This window comes from Camelus bactrianus, chromosome 32 (assembly GCF_048773025.1).
Source record: "Camelus bactrianus isolate YW-2024 breed Bactrian camel chromosome 32, ASM4877302v1, whole genome shotgun sequence".
Taxonomy (NCBI): domain Eukaryota; kingdom Metazoa; phylum Chordata; class Mammalia; order Artiodactyla; family Camelidae; genus Camelus; species Camelus bactrianus.
Window position 1 is genome coordinate 10910320 of NC_133570.1, and position 18367 is coordinate 10928686.

Genomic DNA, 18367 nt, shown 5'->3' on the forward strand with positions numbered 1-18367 from the left:
CTGTCCACCGCCTACAGTTTACAGTTAATATTTCACTATATTAATTACAGTTTTGTTTTTGTTTTTTTTTAAGAGGAAGTTTCTGGTAGGGCCGTTTCAAGGCTCAGCTCTTCCTGAGACTATCACAACCATGTTTTCCCTAGGACAGAAGGATGGGATGGGGGTGTGGCAGGAAGAGGGGGATTTTAGCCCGGGAATGCAGCTCTCCGGGAATCAGACTGGATGGGGGTGGGGGAACTATAAAGAAAAAACGCAGTTCCGCTGACCCCTGGGCCCTCTCGCTCTTACTGTGTGGGCTCAGCCAGTGAACCGGACGACCAGAGTCTCGTGGCTGCTCTGGGCTGGAAGGTCTAAGGGATCATCTTTCTCCTGCTGTATCTCGACTTGCCTGCCTTCTGCAAAGGGTAGAGAAAGGCAGCGATGGCGGACCTGGAGTCCGCCCGGAGCACAGGGAAACAAATGAGAACCCCTAGAACAGCTAAGCCGAGGGGACCCTGAATGCTGCAGCTTGGCAGCGGGCCCCTCCAGCTCGCGACGCTCCTCCGGGTGCTGCAGCCGGAGCACCCGGCAGGGAGCAGCCTGAGGGCCGGGGCAGGGGTGCCGTCCTGTGGCAGCTGCAGGGTTCTGCCCGGCCCAGATGTCCCCGCGACTGACGGCTGCCGTCCCGGGCGGAGTGGGCTCGGGGAGGGACCAGCCTCGGTGCTCCTCCCCGGGCCGGCCTGGACTTGACTCGGCGCGCCCCGGAGTGCGCCCTTTACATAAAGCCCTCCTCCCCGGCCAAGGTAGAGGAAGTTGGGCTCCCGCCTGGATGGGAGGCGGGAGGGAGCCCGGCTCCTGTTGTTTTCCGCGAGCGGGAGTGGGTGGCGGGCGCAGGGGGCGGGGTGCTCCCGGGTGCGCCCTCCCACCCCGGGCCGGGCGCTCGGGAGAGGGAATCGCGCTCGGAGCCCAGCGCAGCTGCCAGCCCCGGACGTCGGGCTCACCCCAAGCATCCTTCCTGGGGGCTGCGGAAAGTGGAGCTACTCTGTCGTTCCGAGGGCCTGGGAGGAGCTCTTAGTACCCCAGCGGCCGGGGTCCTGGGGGAGGCACACCCTGCTGAGCCGGAGTCTGCTTTTCCCAAGGGGTCCCTTCCCGCATCTGGGGCGAGATGGCCGCAGGCGTCCGGGCGCCCGAACCCCAGGTCCTCGTCTTCCTCGGGGCGCTCCTGGCCCGCTGGGTCGCCGCAGGTAAGGGGCCGCAGTCTGGAGGGGAAAGTCGAGTTTTGCCCAGCAGCGGTGGGGAGGGGAGAGGCAGGGACCGAATTCTCTCCGACTCCGCCGGATCCAGTTGTGGCCGCGGCCCCGGGAAGGTCTTGAGTTTTCTGCCCACAGCTCGGCTTTTTGCAGGAAGGAATTTTCCCGGGCACTTGATGGAGGACAAGACATCCCCACCCTCTTGGTTGCAAAGGTCCTGCGGAGAGGTGATGGGAAACTCTGGGACGTTGAAGTTGGGAAAATTGAAAAGGAAGGAAAGTGTTTATTTTTATTTTTTGTTTTTTTAAGCGTCGGGTGTAAATTCGCGTTCCGGTTTTACGTTGCTGCGCTGGTTCTCAAACTCCAGGCTTCTCTGTTTCCCTCTCCTCCCTCAGCCCAAGGTTGAGCTCGCTTTGCACCTGTAACCTGTGGATTTCCCCTACACACTCCTGCTAGCCGACCTGTGTGGACTTGTGCACAGTTGTGCTTTTCTCCACTTAAAGCAAAACAAAACAAAACAACATTTTTATTTTGAAAAAATTTCAGACTTACAGAAAGCTTCCCCTGCACTTGACATGACCTCTCTCTTAGACTTGACATGACCTCTTACTGACATGATTGGCAAAAAGTCTTAAATGCTTCATCTGTGCTCTACCTTGTAACAATAAAGAATAGAGGATTGCTTACAAAAACATACAGAATTTTTTAAAAGATTGAAAAAATATTTTTGAATTTAATTCACCAGTAAAAGCCTGTCTTTGTGTACAGGGTAGTGTGACAGGCAGAGAGAGGACTCAAGTGCAGGGAAAGGAGATGTGGTTTGCCAGGATTCTTGCAGAGTCCTATTTTCAGTGTTACCCAGCCCAGCACACCTAGCTGATTGATCTCTTGTAGATTGTTAGAGGAATTGCTCCGCCCACCCCGAGCTTCCTAGCAGCAAGTGCCAAAAGTTCCTGTTAGGCTCTCACAAGTTTTTGTTTTGTTTTGTTTTTAGCAATTATTTAAGAACAGTAAAATTTCCTATAAGCTAGATTTCTAGTTTAGCTGGAAAAATCTGAAGATCTGGCAGCTCAGGAACTGAGCAGTGGTCACCCACTTTCGTCTAGGGCAGGTGACTCCAAACTTGTTCCCCCCTCTCCCTGTTGCAGTACTTACCCCTGGCTCACTGCACTCATGGATATTACCTGCTGGACCCTCCAGGCATTTGACTTAGTGGTCACTGTGCTGGGGGGAGGAGCTTAACACACAGTCTCCAATTGGCCGTCCCTGAAAGTTAAAAGTGACTGTGTATTCCCCTCTCCCCAGCTGTCTGCAGTGTTTACTGCACTGTGAATATGATCGGAACCCAACCCTGGGTTGAAATCATCATAGTGGAATGAACTGGCTTTTAGGTTGGCTGCAGCTCACCACGCAGGGATGCTTCGTCCACTGCCGTGCCCAGTTAGTTTGATGCCCAGGCCAAGTTCACTGTTCCATACAGTACCTGGGGCTTCCCTCCTTGATGTAGTTTTGTTCTTTCTTTTTCAATTCGGGAGTTGTCTTGGGGGTAAAAATTGTCTTTCTCCTGTCTCTTAACTCCGGACAATGTTCATGTCCTCACTGTCACCTCAGATTGTAAACCTCAGGTCATTCTTGGGGAAAAGTTGTTAGAAAAAAAAAAAATAAATGTTTGGGTACAATCTCAGCTCTGTAAATGATAATGTGGGTGCAGCATTGAGAAATGGTTGTTTATATTGCTCCCTCCTTTGGTCCATGTTCTGAAGTTAAGGTTGGAGGACCTTAGGGGACCCTCTGGACACCCTGTGGATGGCTTCAAGTAACACAAACTTACTATGTCTTACTGTCTCACCCTCTGGGGAGACCAGAGTAAACTTCTGTGACTTGGCGCCCTGAAGACCTGAATGGCAGTCCCAGCTCTCCCTGTGGCTTGTGTGGGATCTTAAGTAAGTCACTTAAGCTTTCTGAACCTCAGTTTTCTCAATTATAAAGTGAGAGGGTTTAAGATGATCAAGTCAGGACCTAGTGCATCCTCAGGGGCTACCCATTCCTTGTCCATGTTAGACATCACTAATTGATGCCTGTATTCTTCTCCACTGAGCCCCTATTCAGCCTGGCTCGTCTTTAACTCAGCCCTCAGGACTGCCACATCTCAGGGTGGAAGGATCGCCAAGGTCACCTTCAGCTTCAGTGGTTAAAAAGAATGAAGTGAGCAAAGCCAGGAGGAGAAGTGAAATGCCTTAAAATAGTTTCTTTTGTGGTTATGCCATTCTACTCCTTGGAGGAGAAGACGATGTTAGCTCAAGTTCCAAGACTAAAGTTTTACCAGGGCTTTTCCAAGTCTTTTTATTCTTTTGCCAAGGAGCCTGGGAAGGGGCAGGTCACAAACACCCCTTGCTGAATCTGTAGTTCTACAGTTCTGCCCTCCTTTGTGGGACTGGCCCTGAGAACTTGCGTACCCACGCCAAATTGTTTAAAAATCTCACTCGCTTTTTAAAGTGATTATTTGAAGGCATTTCTTGCTGTTTTGGAATCTCTAGCATCGGGTGATATTCTCTGCCTTGTAGCAAGTGGCTTAGGTTCTTTGTTTTTGTTGTTGTTGTTTTTGTTGGTTTTTGTTTTTGTTTGTTTTGTTTTCACGTTCCTCTGGCTCTTGAGAATGGTGTGGCCAAAATGAGGAGAGAGTTGAGACATCCGTGGCTCCGGGCTGGCTTCTGAGCTTTCAGATGAGCCTTCTAACCAGACAGAAGGCCAAATACAGAAAACAGTTACTCTTTCTTTTGTAAAAGGGAAGAAGTTCCAGAGGCAGGTAGCAGTTTGTTAATTTTTTTTTTATATAACCACCTGATTGAGATGTTTATATACCATAAAATTCACTCTTTCAAAGTGTACAATTCAGTGGTGTTTAGTATATTCACAAGATTGTGCAGTTATCACTACTAATTAATTCCAGAATATTTTCATCACCATAAAAAGAAGCCCTCTATTTAAGCATTAACAGTCACTCCCCACTCCCCGCCCCTGCCCCGAGAGGAGCCACTTTCCCCTAGACAACTGCTAATCTACTTTTCTGTCTCCATAGATATGCCTATTTGAGCATTTCATATAAATGGAATCACACAATATGTTGTCTTTTATGATTGCCTTCTTTCACTTCACACAGTGTTTTCAAGATTCATCCATGCTGTAGCATGTACTTCATTCCTTTTTATGGCCAAATAATATTCCCATTGGATGGATAGAACACATTTTATGTATCCATTCATTGGTTGATGGGCATTTGGGCTGTTTCCACCTTTCGGCTATTATGAATAATGCTGCTGTGAGCCTGCATATATACGCTTTTGTGTAGATATGGTTTTCTTTCTCTTGGGTATACACCTAGGAGTGGAATTGCTGAGTCATATGGTAACTTTACCCTTGTGAGGAAATGCCAAACTGTTTTCCGATGTAGCTGCACCATTGAAAAATTCTACCAACAATGTAAAACGGTTCCAGTTTCTTCACATCTTTGCCAACACTTGTCACTGTCTTTGATTTTAGTCATTCTAGCAGGTGTGAAGTGTCAGGTATCTTATTGTGGTTTTGATTTGCATTTCCCTAGTGACTAGGGATGAGCATCTTTTCATGTGTTTATTTTTCCTTTGTGTATCTTTTGAAGAAATGTGTGTTCAAATCCTTTGCTCGTTTTTAAATTGTACTCTTTGTCTTATTGTTGAGTTGTGAGTGTTCTTTATATATGCTGGATGCCAATCCCTTCTCAGATGTGATTTGCAAATATTTTCTCCCAGTCTGTGGGTTGTCTTTTCACTTTCTTGATGGTGTCCTTTGCAATGCAAAAGTTTTTAATTTCTATGAAATCCAATTGATCCATTTTTCTTTTGTTACTTGTGTTTTTAGTGCATCTAAGAAAACGCTACTTAACTCAAAGTCCCAAAGATTTATTCTTTTGTTATTTTCCTAAGCATTTTATAGTTGTAGATCTTACATGTAGATCTATGGTCCATTTTGAGTTAATTTTTATATCTGGTGTGAGGAATGGGGTCCAACTTCATGCCTTTGTATGTGAATATCCAATTGTTCCAATACCACTGTTAAAAGCAGTTTATTTGGTAATAAAATATTATCTTTCACAAAATGCCAATATATTCACATACTTTGAAAACTTCTGGTGTGGTGGGAAAAAACTGTTTGGAGGATAATGAGAAATCTAGATTCTAGTCCCAGCTGCTACCTTGTCATTGTAGGACTTTGGGCCAGCCCACTTCCCTGCTTTGCGTCACATTTTTCTCATCTACTGAATGTGACATTGTGAATAAAAGACTCCTAACAGGTTCTGCCCATTGTTCTTGTGCCTGTGGCCCCTTTATATCTGGGTACTGATTGTGGAGGGGCTGGAAAATTGCAACACTTCTCTGCATTGCTTCTTGTTACCTGGTGGCAGTCTTATGTCAAATCAATTGCCCTTAGCATTTGTCAGTTTTGAGTGAGTGTCAGGATCACCTGGAAGGCTTGTTAAAATGCAGAGTGCTACCTCCTACCCCTACCCCTGGTTTCTGATTTAGATGTTCTGGGGTGGGACCTGGTAATTTGCATTTCTAACAGTGCTGCTACTTATCTGGGCTTTTCCTTCTGCCTGGGAACCCCAGCTTCATCTCTACCTGAATAATTCCTTCTTGTCCATCAGATCTGAGTGGCATCCTGGAGGAAGGCTTCACTGACAAAAATCCCAGCTGGACTCAGGGGCTCCTTCTCTGAGCCCCTATCATGTAATTTATCACACTGCATTATAAGTGCCAGTTTATTGTCTGTTTTCTGCACTAGACTGTGAGATCCTGCAGATCCTCTGTTTTGCCCATCAGTGGCTCCCCAGTGCCTAACACAGAGCATGCCCCAGTGTCCCCACTGTGAGCTGCCGAGAGGTCTTGCATTGGACCTGAAGTGGAGAGAGACACAGAGAGCAGCAGGGAAGAGGGAACAAAGACAAAGCCTTTTCCTCCCACCCTTCTGGATTTCTAGGCAAATAAAACCAGTCGGGTTCTGTATAAGTTATTTATTGCCACGATAATGCTGTGTAACAAACCTTCACAAAATGGCAATGAGTGCTTTTTGCTCAAGGGCCTGGGGTGGTTGGTCAGTTGGCTCTACTGATCTTGCCTGCGCTCACTCACACGTATGGGCACTGACTGAGTGGCTGAAGGCTGATCCAGAATGGCCACAGCTGGGAGGAGGATGGAGACAACTAGGGTCTGTACCATGTAGGTATAGACCAAACTTAGGCATGTCCTTCTCAGGATGGTGGCAGAAGGTGACAGTGAGCCAGCCCAGTTACATTAGTGCTTTTTAAGCCTCTGTTTACACCGCATTTGCTAACACTATATCCGCCAGGGCAAATCACGTGGCCAAGCCGGAGTCAGAGTGGGAGAGCTCTGGGGAGTGACATCATGCAGGGCATGGCCAGTGAGGGGAGGGGTCACTCGGGCTCTTTGCAGTTGCATACCACCACAAGTTCATTACTGCAGGTACTGGCTAATGATCCTGGCAGGGTGGGGCTCTGCGTGTTACTGCATCTTAAAAACACACGCCTGGATTTAAAAAAAAAACTTAATGCAGAGGCACTGTGCAAAGAGGGAAGTTGCTCAGAGATCAGGAAAGGTAGTCACAGCCTGACCTTTCCTCATACAGGGTTGGAGGCAGCCATCATCGGAGAAGTTCACGAGAACATCACGCTGCACTGTGGCAACATCTCGGGACCGAGGGGCCTAGTGACCTGGTATCGGAATGACTCGGAGCCTGTCTTCCTCCTGTCGTCCAATTCCAGCCTCCCGCCAGCCGAGCCGCGCTTCTCTCTGGTGAATGCCAGCTCCCTGCACATCAATGCACTGAGCCTGCAGGATGAGGGGAACTACACCTGCCAGGAGGTCCTGAACGAGACTCGGTGGTTCCGAGTGTGGCTGCAGGTGGCCAGTAAGTGTGGTGGGAGGGGACTGAGGCTGGACTCAGGGCCTTGGACCCAGGAGGGCTTTGGAGTCAACAGCCTGGGTTTCATTCTGGGCTCTGCCACTTGCAAGCTGAGTGACCTCTCTCATCTCTATTTCTTCATCTGTAAAATGAGGATGAAAGAAAAGTCTTGCCTCACAGAACTGCTGTGAGGAATAGACGCCAGTTTATCTATATAAAGTGCTGGAAAAGGCTCCCGGCATAGTAGTAAGCCATGACTTTTATCTTGTTAATATCAGCCTGGCTTTTAAGCTCATTTTATTATGCAACAAAGTCAGAGTATAACATAATCATACTGGCTGAGCTCCTATCCTAAGCCTAGGTCACTTGAGTAAGTAGCTTAACCTCTCTGAGCTGAAGTTCTTCTTATTTGTTGATGGGGGATAGTACGTTGCATCCCTTACCAGGTACATGCTCTTACACTGTAGTGCTAAGTACAGGGCTTGGTTTGAGCTACTATTACTGCTGCCTTTCCTAGATCAGTCTATCATGTCTGTTGATATAGACACATTAATTTAGAGCAAGGGTTGGCCAGTTATAGCCTGTGGGCCATTTCTAGCCCATTGCCTATTTTTGTATGGCCTGCAAGCAACAAATTCTTTTTACATTTTTAACAGTTGAGCAAAATACCAGAAGAAGAATATTTGTGATATGAAAATGATATGAAATTCAAATTTCAGTATCATAAATAAGGTTTTATTTGAACACAGCCACACTCATCCATTCAAATATTATCTCTGACTGCCTTCAGTGCTACAGCAGCAGAGCTGAGTGGCTGTGATGACATGGATTGTATGTCCTGCAGAGCCGAAAATATTTACTCCCTGGCCCCACATTCTGTATCCAGGGTGTGTAGTTGAGTAGAAATATGCATCTGATCACTTTATAGCTCCCTGATTTCCTCACCTACAAAATAACTTACTCACTCCTTTAGTCCATATGTCTTATTTGAGAGCCTGATGCCAGGCACTGTTCTAGGCACTGGGCCACAGGAGTGAACAGGACAGAGAAGGTCCTGCCTGTGTGGAGCTGACATCTTAGTGGGGGAAGACAGACAATAAGCAGATAAACAGATTCATCAGGCAGGTGACATGTGCTGTGCAGAGAACTGAGATGGGGTGATGTGATTTCCTGAAAGACCTTCCATTGGAGGGGTCAGAGAGCAGCTTTTGGAGGGAGTGACATTGAAGCTGAATGGTACATAGGTGCCAGTCACTCAAAGAGAAGAGAGAGGGATCCAGGCAGAAAGTGAACTAGTGCAGGATGGTTGAACATGCTACATGTGAGGATAAGGAGAAGGCTGGTGTGGGGGGAGCCCCGTGTGAGAGGGCAGGACGTGTGAGATAGTGGGGCAGGGCCAGACCGTGTGGGGCTGGGTAGGACTGGTGTTGTGGGTTGCACGATGTCCCCTGAAAAGATACGTTGAAATCCTAACCCCTGGTACCTGTGAATGTGACCTTATTTGGAAGTAGGGTCTTGGCAGATATAATCAACTTAAGATGAGGGCATTGGGGTGGGCCCTAATTAAAATGGACTGGGGTCCTTGTAAGAAGAGGAAAGTGCATGCAAAGACACAGACACAGGGAGGACCTCGTACAGTGACAAAGGTGGAGATTGGAGTAGTGTAGCTACAAGCAAAGGGACGCCAGAGATTGATGCCACCGCCAGAAGCCGGGAAGAGACAGGGAAGGATTCTCTCCTAGAGCCTTTGGAGGGAGAATGGCCCTTCTGGCACCTTGACTTCAAACTTCTGGCCTCCAGAACAGTGGTAGAATCCATTTCTGTTGTTTTAAGCCATCTAGTTTGTGGTACTTTGTTCAGGCAGCCCCCGAACACTAATAACACCTGGTAAAAAATTGGGATTTTATTCTGGGTGCAGGAGAAACTCCTGGAGCTGGAAGCAAGCAGAGGTGTGGTATCATTTGAATTACACATGGAGAATGTATGTGTGTGGTCTCAAGAAAAACTGGTAAAAAAAAAATCAGGAGAGCCAGTTGGAGGTACAAGATGTTGGTGGCCAGAATCAAGGTAGTAGCACTGACTTTGGTGAAAATGTGCAGGTTTGAAAATATTTTGGAGGTAGACCAGCAAGACTTGCTGGCAGATCAGAAGGGGGAGAATGAAGGAAAGAGAGGCTTCCAGGACACGTCCAGATTTTTGGATAGTTTCTGAGGTTTCCGCCAACTCTCAAGGCTTATGGAATTTGTGCATACAATGTTTTTGTATCTGGAGAGGCCGTGGATGAATTGCTGAATGGCCAGGAATGAATGTGGGTGTATCAAAAAAATGTCACCCAGTTTGGTCCAGTTCTGATTGATTCTCACCCCTGAGCCCATGGGTAGGAGCCTCCCTCAGTCCAGCTGCCAAACGGTAATTAATAATTCCTTTATGTCAACGTTGTCAACGAATGTTTTTGCTTTTGACCACAGAGGAGTAAGATGGCATTACAACTTTTTTTTTTAACGTTGCTCTCTCTGGTTTATGATGATTTTATCTGACACTGACTTATTAATCATTGGCTAAGTCTATTGGAGGATGGATTTATTTCATTATTGCCCTTAGGTAGATAAATGCAAGACCTTCTTATGAAAGTGAACTTATATTTAAAAAAAAAATTACTAAACTCAAATGGCGCTTTGGGCTTCCTGAGTTACTGGGCTGTGATTTGTGTTATGGAAACTTACTTGTTTGGAAACACAGGGGGTCCCCGACTGGTGTAGGGCTTGTTTGTGAAAACAGAACACAGGCTGTCTTAGTCAGTTTGGGTTGCTGTAACAAAAATAGCAGACTGGTTGGTTTAAACAACAAACATTTGTTCCCCACTGTTCTGGAGGCTGGGAAGTCCAAGATCAAGGTGCCGGCAGATCCAGTGTTCAGTGAGGGCCTGCTTTCTGGTTGACAGATGCCTTCTCTCCTTGGTGGAGAACAGAGAGAGAAGAAGCAGGCTCTGTGGGGTCTCTCCTTATGAGGGCCCTAATCTCATTCATGAGGGCTCGACCCTCATGACTTAATCACCCAAGGCCCCACCTCCAGGTACCATCACACTGGGGACAGACTTCAGCATATGAATCTGGGGGCAGGATACAAACGCTCAGTCCAAAGCACAGCTGTCCTCTGGTTTCACATACACCAGAGCCCTCTGGAATCTCAGGCCTTGCTCCCATTCCAGGAGAATCCCAGGCCAACACTAGACCCTTCCCGGCACCAGGGAGCCCCTACCTGCCCCTCAGACAGTGGCTGAAGGGGAGGCCTTGGCATCTCAGATTGGAGCTCAGCCCTCATTTCTGCCTAGAAGATTTGGGAAAATGGCCTAAGCTTGACCCAACCAGGACTTCTGGGAGGGCAGTGGTGTTGCTGCATGGCTGAGAGCATACACTCAGAGGCCCCGCTGCCTGGGTTCAAACACAGGTCCTGCCGTTGTCTTTGTGACCTTGGGGAAGTCACTGTAACTCCTGCAGCCTTAGTTTTATCATCCGTGATATCATGGTGGAATCTAGGCACAGATCCCCTGCACACGTTCAGGAGGTCGGCACGCACAGCCTTCACACAGACTTGGGCATGCGGTATGCCCTTGGCGCATGTTACCTCCATCACCTGGTTCAGCAGGTGGGGGGATTCCTGTGGGAAAAATGCATCTCCAGTTCCCAGCCATCAGTGCTTCTGGGCTTTTTGAACAAGACTTGCTGTGGGTCAAGGACTCTGCGTGCCCAGATCTTGTGTTTCCCGTCTTTCTGTGGAGGTGGTTGATAACTTAGTCTCTTAAGGAGAAGAGTTTGGAAACATTCTAACATGGCCTTGGAAGTTAGGGAAAAGAATTCTGAGATGTGACAAGTTGTTATCTGTAAGCTACTTTGGTTTTTTGTTTGTTTGTTTAAAACATTTTTTTCTTCCAGTTTTATTGAGATATAATTGGCACACAGCACTGTATCAGTGTAAGGTGTACAGCATCATGATTTGACTTCCATGGAGTGAGAAATGATGATCACAGTGAGTTTAGTGAGCATCCCTCATTCACATAGGGACAAAGTTAAATAAAAAAAACCCAAATTTTCCCCTGAGATGAGAACTCTTTTTTGTTGATGTTGCTGTTTAAGTACAATAGATTTACAATGTTGTGTTAGTTTCAGGTTTACAGCATAGTAGTTCATTTATACATAGATATGTTTATATATTCTTTTTCATTATAAGCTTATTGCAAGATATTGACTATAGTTCCCTGTGCTACACAATAGGACCCTGTTGTTTATCTCCTTTATATATAGTAGTTTGTATCTGTAATTCCAAACTCCTAATTCATCCCTCCCAGAACTCTTAAGATTCACTCCCTTAACTTTTATAAATAGCATACAGCCGTGTTCATTATATTTGTCATGTTGTGCATTACATCTCTAGTATTTATTTATCTTAAAACTAGAACTTTATACCTTCATCCAGTTCTCCCTCCTTCCACCTCTGGTAACCACAGATCTGATCTCTTTTTATGAGTTTGTTTGTGTGTTTGTTTTTGAAGTATAACTGACCGACAACACTGTGTTAGTTCCTGATACACATCACAGTGATTTGGTATTACTATACATTTCGAAATGATGACCACAGTAAGTCTAGTTATAACCTGTCACTACACAGAGACATTCCATAATTATTGACTGTATTCCCCACACTGTACATTTCATATCTGACTCATTTATTTTGTGACTGAAAGTTTGTACCTCTTAACCTCCTTTTGCCCATTTCTTCGTCTGCCCCCTTCCTCCCCCTGGCAACTAACTACCAGTTTGTTCTCTGGATCTATGATTATTTCTGTTTTGTTATGTTTGTTCATGTGTCTTGTTTTTTAGATTCCACATAAAAGTGAAATCATACAGTATTTGTCTTTGTCTGACTTATTTCACTTAGCATAATACCCTCTAGGTACATCCATATTGTCACAAATGGCAAGATTTCATCCTTTTTTATGACTGAGTTGTATTCCATTGTATATATATGCCACATTTTCTTTATCCATTCATCTATTGATGGGCACTTAGGCTGCTTCCATATCTTAGCTATTGTAAATAATGCTGCTGTGAACACTGGGGTGCATGTATCTTTTCTAATTAGTGTTCTCATTTTCTTCAGATAAATACCCAGGAGTAGAATTGCTGGATTGTATGACAGTTCTATTTTTAATTTTTTGAGGCATCTCCGTACTGTCTTCTATAGTGGCTAAACCAATTTACATTCCCACCATCAGTGCACAAGTGTTCCCTTTTCTCCACATCCTTTCCAATTTTATATGTTGTCTATTTAGTAATAGCTGTTCTGACAGGTGTGAGGTGATATCTCATTGTGGTTTTGATTTGCATTTCTCTGATGATTAGTGATGGTGAGCACCTTTTCATGTTCCTGTTGGCCATCTGTATGTCTTCTTTGGATAAATGTCTACTTATTTCCTCTGCCCATTTTATAATCAGGTTGTTTGGGTTTTTGATAATGAGTTGTATGAATTGTATTGATTAAACACTTAAGTGTATGACCTGAAACCATAAAACTTTTAGAAGGAAACATTGGCAGTAAGCTCTTTGACATCAGCTTTAGTAATTTTATTTTTTGGATGTATCTCCTCAAACAAGGGAAACAAAAGCAAAAATGAACAAATGGGACTACTTCAAACTAAAGAGCTTTTTTTGCACAGTGAAAGAAACTCATCAACAGAATATAAAGGCCAACTACCGAATGGGAGAAGACAGTTGCAAACAATATATGTGATAAGGGGTTAGTATCCAAAACAGACAAAGAACTGTAAGTGACCTTGAACGTGTGAATGGACAGAGACGCTGTAGAAACACGAAGCTGCTGTATGCGGGCTGGTAGCTTTCTCCCTCCTTACTGGCTGGATCTCTGCTTATCCATCTGTGGGCATTTGGTGCCTCTGCCTTCTAGGGAGTAAGGTTTTCTATAGGCCTGGGTTGATTCAACAGTGTGATTTTATTATCCAGCTCAGGACCAAAGATTCTGCACTGTTACCTGTTAATTTAATGGTGCAGTTGAAGAGTCTTGCCGTCGGGATTGGGACTGTGCTTCTGAGGGCTCAGAAGGCCCTCGTCCCAGAGCAGTCCAGGATTGCTGCGGCTCTATTTCATTGACTTACCCATCCTCTCCTGCCTCCACATCGGGTGGGCATGAGGTTGGAACTGCTGTGTGTTGACCTGCAGAAAGGCTGAGGGGGTTGGGGTGGGAGCACGGACCTTAACACATTCCTGTAGACCCTGTGCTTCTTTGAAGAGATAGCTCTTATGCACAGGGGAGCTGAGCGATCTCGCCCATGAAGAGCCCAGTCAGGTTTCATGGTACATGGTGCCAGACTCTCCCTCCCTGAGTCTGTTTTCCTCAGGCCAAGCAAGTGTCGAGGGAGCATTGGAGCCAGCTGGCCCGTGGGCAATGAGGACGCTGGTTTGTATCAACCTCCAAGAGCCCCTTCAGATTCAGTTGGGTTTGGAGGATGGGAGTGTTCTTGTCTAGCCAGTGGTGTAGACGCCACTCCAGACTTCCAGGAAAGGGAGTCTCAGGAAAGCCCCGTGTACCCTGACGAATTTGGCCCATCTTGTACTTGCTGTATGATGGTAGTGGGGACACTGTGCCCTCTCACATCGTAAGGTCCTAGGGGAGGGTATCATCGGGCACAGTGAAGAAGATTGCTGGCCTCCGCCAGAAGGTGGGGTGACCTTTGCCCAAAGATTGATTAATTTGAGTCTTACCGAGCTCATCTCAAGCGAGAGGTATGCTTATGAGAGGATGAGGACCTCTGGGTTTTGGCCTTTGGGATCAGCAGTCACTAGGGAGTTGGGGAGGCAATGGGATTGGTACATTTGCTCCTATGTTCAATCTCCAAAAGTGATATCAAAACAGTCTGTAAGTTTCCCCAAGGATCTTGTCTCACTATAGAACACCAGGCACCCCCGCTGGTGAGCAGAGACTAGCCAGGTCATTCTTAGGTCATTTTCAAATAAGAATGCTGGTATGAAGAATAACTGTAGGAAGATAACTTTTCCTCTTGGCAAAGAACCCAAAACATGGAGATGCGAACCCATTTTGTGGGTCCCTGAGATGGAAATGAGCTCTTTGAGACCCTTGACAGGCCGACCTGTAGTTACGGTGGGGAAGCAAAGAAGTGAGTTCTAATGTCAAGAATGACTGCAGAGAACAGGAAAGCAGCAGAAATGGTGGATTGTTCTAGAACAGGAATCAAAACCCTTTCTGTAGAGGCCAGACAGTAAATATTTTAGTCTTTGTGGGTCGACAGGTAAAAACAGAGGTATCATATAAGCACTTATATAACAAGAGAGAAAACAAATTTCCATGTATTTCTTGTTGACAAAATTCAAAATATAATAATAACTTGAGTACTTTTTTTGGTAGGCCTACTAATGAGAAGAAAGGAACTCTTTTTTGAGGGGATAACATTTCACTTAATTGAAGTTCAGAGTTAGTGCTCTCTCCCATCAGATCGGTTGCGAATGTTTATCTGTAAAGATCGGCTTAGCCTGTGGGCCTTAAGAAACACACACTGGGCCGTCGTTGGCTGATGCCTGTTCTACAATCAATCAACACATTTTGCTACTGATAATACCAGATACCATTTATGGAGCATTGACCACATGTCAAACACCAGGCTAAGTATTCTGCTTATGTTTTCTCATTGGCTCCTCCACTAACCTGGAGGTGGAAGTTACTCCTTTTCTTTTCCTTTCACAGGAAGGGCGGGAGAGTGAGACTAAGAGGGGCAGGCGCTTGCCCAGGGTTGTCCGTCTAAAAGCAGCAGTAGGGTTTACTCCCAGGTCTGTCTGAATTCAGAGTACAGCCTCGTGACCACGGGGCTGAGGCATCCAGCCAGGGACTGATATGACCGAGGCCTTGCTGAGATGCCGAACCTTCGTACCACTCTATTTTTTATCTATTTGCTGCTTTATTTTTGATTCCTCTCCCATCTGTCTGTCTCTCAGTGATTGCTTCCATCACCCTGCAAAGCAAAAAGGGCTGGTGGTTTCCGTTTAGGAATATCAAGGGGATGGAGAGAGCGGTGGGAGGGGTGGAAATGGGTACCTCCTTCATTGTAGTCGGAGTAGGGGAAGAACCCCAGGGATTTAGGAAGAGGGTGCCAGCTTTAAGTAAGAAAGCACACTCAACCCAAGGGCTAATAGATGAGCTGTAACCTTTGAACACTTACTTGAACCCTTGATTCAGAAGGCCCTTCAGTTTTTCTCATTTCATTTTTTTTTTAATCCTTCCACCTGCTGCATTCTCATCCATTCCCTGTATCCAGCCCCATTTTACGCTGAGAGTTGTGCTGGTTAAAAGTCCCTCCCAACCAGTTTCTTGGAGGGGGGGTCTCCACTGTCCATGACAGGCCACTGTGGCCCTCCAGATCACGGTTTGGAAGATCCAGGCTGTCCAATCTAACACATTACCTTTGCTGGCCCGGGTGTTGGCTACCTGGGTACTTACCTGTGCTTAACTGGGTGCTCACCTGCGGTAGGCACTCCCTAGGACCTGCTGGTCCACATACCTACACAACTAGCCAGCAACAGTGAATGGGATGTTTGAACACCTCCCAAACCACGATATAATTTTTTCCCAGGCCCTCTGTGAGAGGTGACATGGTTCCAGCAAATCACTGCAACTATCAGGAGCGAGCCCTGACTTGACAAGCATATTGTCAAGAATATTGTCCTCAGAAACCCACAATCTCTGTAGTCACACAATAGCCTCAGAATAGGTGAAGTAGATGCCGTCCGTTGAAGGGCTCTGGGAAAGCCTTTTCCTCCTCCGACTAATGTATCCCTTTGGCAAATTTCTGTTCAAAATTCTACAGTCATAGATTTATTTCTTTGGCCAAGCATTACCCTTTCCAAGTTCTTAAGGGAAGCCTCTGGGGGAGGTAAGACATTAAATGACTTTAGTATAAATAGATGATAGATATCTTCCTTCCATCAAAGAGGATGTGGCATCTTAGGTTCACTGGGTACCAACAGTGAGAGGGCATTCGAAGATGTGAGGGGAACCGAGATAAGGCCTAGCATTTATCAAGTGCTTCCAACATGCCAGGCCCTGTTCTGAGTGCTGAACTACAGTAAGTCATTTAATGGTCACCACACCCCATAAAGTGGGCTCCAGCATCACCCCTGCTTTACAGCGGAGGAAATGGAGGCTTAAGAGAGGGTGAATACCTTGCCCAAAGTCACACAGCTAGTAAGTGGACTTCAAAATTGGGACCGGAAACAATGTTTCTTGTCTTTCAGTGTGAAATTGTGTGTTGTGGAGGGGGGTCCCCAAGACCACCCCCAGGTTCACGGATTCTCTAGAACTCACAGGAAAACCAGGAGCAAGCTTCCCAGAATCCTCTCCCAGTGCAGTCACGTGGGACATGCTTAATTTCTCCTGCCACAAGTTGTGTGGCAACGTGTGAAATATTGTCCACCAGGGAAGCTCAGTAGGGACTCGGCGCCCTAGGGGCAGGTCACCTAGGCATCCTCTGCCTGGCACGGACCAAAATTCCAGGCTCTCGGAAGGAAAGCAGGTGTGCTGTATAAACCACACTGTTTGTACAAACAGTATAGGCCCAGCGAACCCACTCTTATCAGTTCTGGGAATGGTGGGAACCCTCCTGAAATCTAAGTTCCTAGTCACCAGCCAAGGCCAACCTTGCAAGCAGGAAGGAGAAGGAAGGTCTAAGGAAAGCAGAGCCAGGTCTGCTGTGTTAACTCTTTCATGCACAGATATCCTTTCCACTCCTCTGTGTTTCTGAAATGGAGCAATTTGCATTTTCTCTTTTCTCTAAAGATTGACCCCCTTGGTAAATCTCCTGTAATTGCTCTAGAGTAAAAGAGAGAGTGCCTTTTAGCACAGCATTCGTCACATAGTAGGTATTTGACATTGTCATCCTTATTGGCTGTTTCCTGATCATTTGTGTGTCTTAGAGCTGGTGGGGAGCTCCAGGTAACACTTACCCCTCCCCATCCCCTCTGTCGTCCCCAGGCGGCCCTTATCAGGTTGAGGTCAACATCTCCAGCTCTGGCAGGCTCCCCAATGGCACCCTCTATGCGGCCAAGGGCTCCCAGGTGGATTTCAGCTGCAGCAGCCACTCCTGGCCTCCGCCCATGATCGAGTGGTGGTTCCGGGCCCCCAGTGCGCGCACTGAGCCCTTTGGAAACAACCTGACGGCCAGCCTCTTCACATTGTTACTGATGTCGCAAAACCTGCAAGGGAACTACACCTGTCTGGCCACAAACCTGCTCAGCGGGAGACATCGAAAGGTGACCACCGAGCTCCTGGTCTACTGTGCGTAAGAAGCGCTCCCCTCCCCCACTTCTTCACCTTGGCCCTTCGTGAACAGCATGTTGGTGCCTCCCCTTTGTCCACAAAGCCCTGTTGGAGGCGCGGGTTTTAACTCTGCAGGTAGCTGCACAGTGCTTCAGCAGCTCCCTCAACACATGTACACACCTGGGGCTGTGTGTCAGAGAGGGAGTTGCCTCTTCTGGAAGCTTGCTGCTAACTGGGGAGGGGGTGGATACAGAGTCCTGTGAGCCACAGAGGGGAACTAGTTCTGGGTCTGATTGAGGTGAAAGTATATAACGTAGCATTGACCATTTTAAGATGTGCAATTCAGTGGCATTTAGTATCTTCACAGTTTTGTGCAACCATCAGCTCTGTCGAGTCCCCAGACATTTTTGTCACCCCAGATGGAAACCCTACATCCCTTAAGCAGTCACTCCCATACGCGCCCCCCCCCCAGCCCCTGGCAACCACCAATCTATGTTCTATCTCTATGGGTTTGCCTATTCTGGACATTTCATATCAATGGAATTATACAGTATTTGACCTCTTGTGTCTGTCTTCTTTCACTTAGCATCACGTTTTCAAGATTCATCCATCAGTACTTCCTTTCATTTTTATGGCCAAAGAATATCTATTGTATAGATCTACCACAATTTGTTTATCCATTCACCTGCCCTCAGGCATTCCATCCCTGAACTCAGGCCCTCAGCACTGTCGAGAACCAACAGTTCACGAGCCAGTAGCTCACGGGGAAGGAACAGTAACCAAATGCACCTAGACACACACTTAGTGGCGGAAGACCTCTGTAGAAATGCAGACTGCGCTCA

General features: G+C 46.6%; 1 protein-coding gene across 5 annotated transcripts in view; it reads left to right on the forward strand.

The window, feature by feature from the left end:
• Positions 1-217: 217 nt before the first annotated feature.
• Positions 218-18367, forward strand: part of VSIG10 (V-set and immunoglobulin domain containing 10) — a 34851-nt gene continuing 16701 nt past the window's right edge. For 2 of the 5 annotated variants that reach the window (XR_012503594.1, XM_074356107.1), the window contains exons 1-4: positions 220-782; positions 1119-1223; positions 6912-7193; positions 17241-17543. Coding sequence is in view for 4 of the 5 variants with exons in the window: in XM_074356107.1 (XP_074212208.1) it covers positions 638-782; positions 1119-1223; positions 6912-7193; positions 17241-17543 (835 nt within the window). In the remaining variant the exon portion in view is untranslated. Of the gene's footprint in view, positions 783-1118; positions 1224-6911; positions 7194-17240; positions 17544-18367 lie in introns of all 5 variants that reach the window. The other 3 variants (XM_074356108.1, XM_074356105.1, XM_074356106.1) reach the window with 3 other exon arrangements.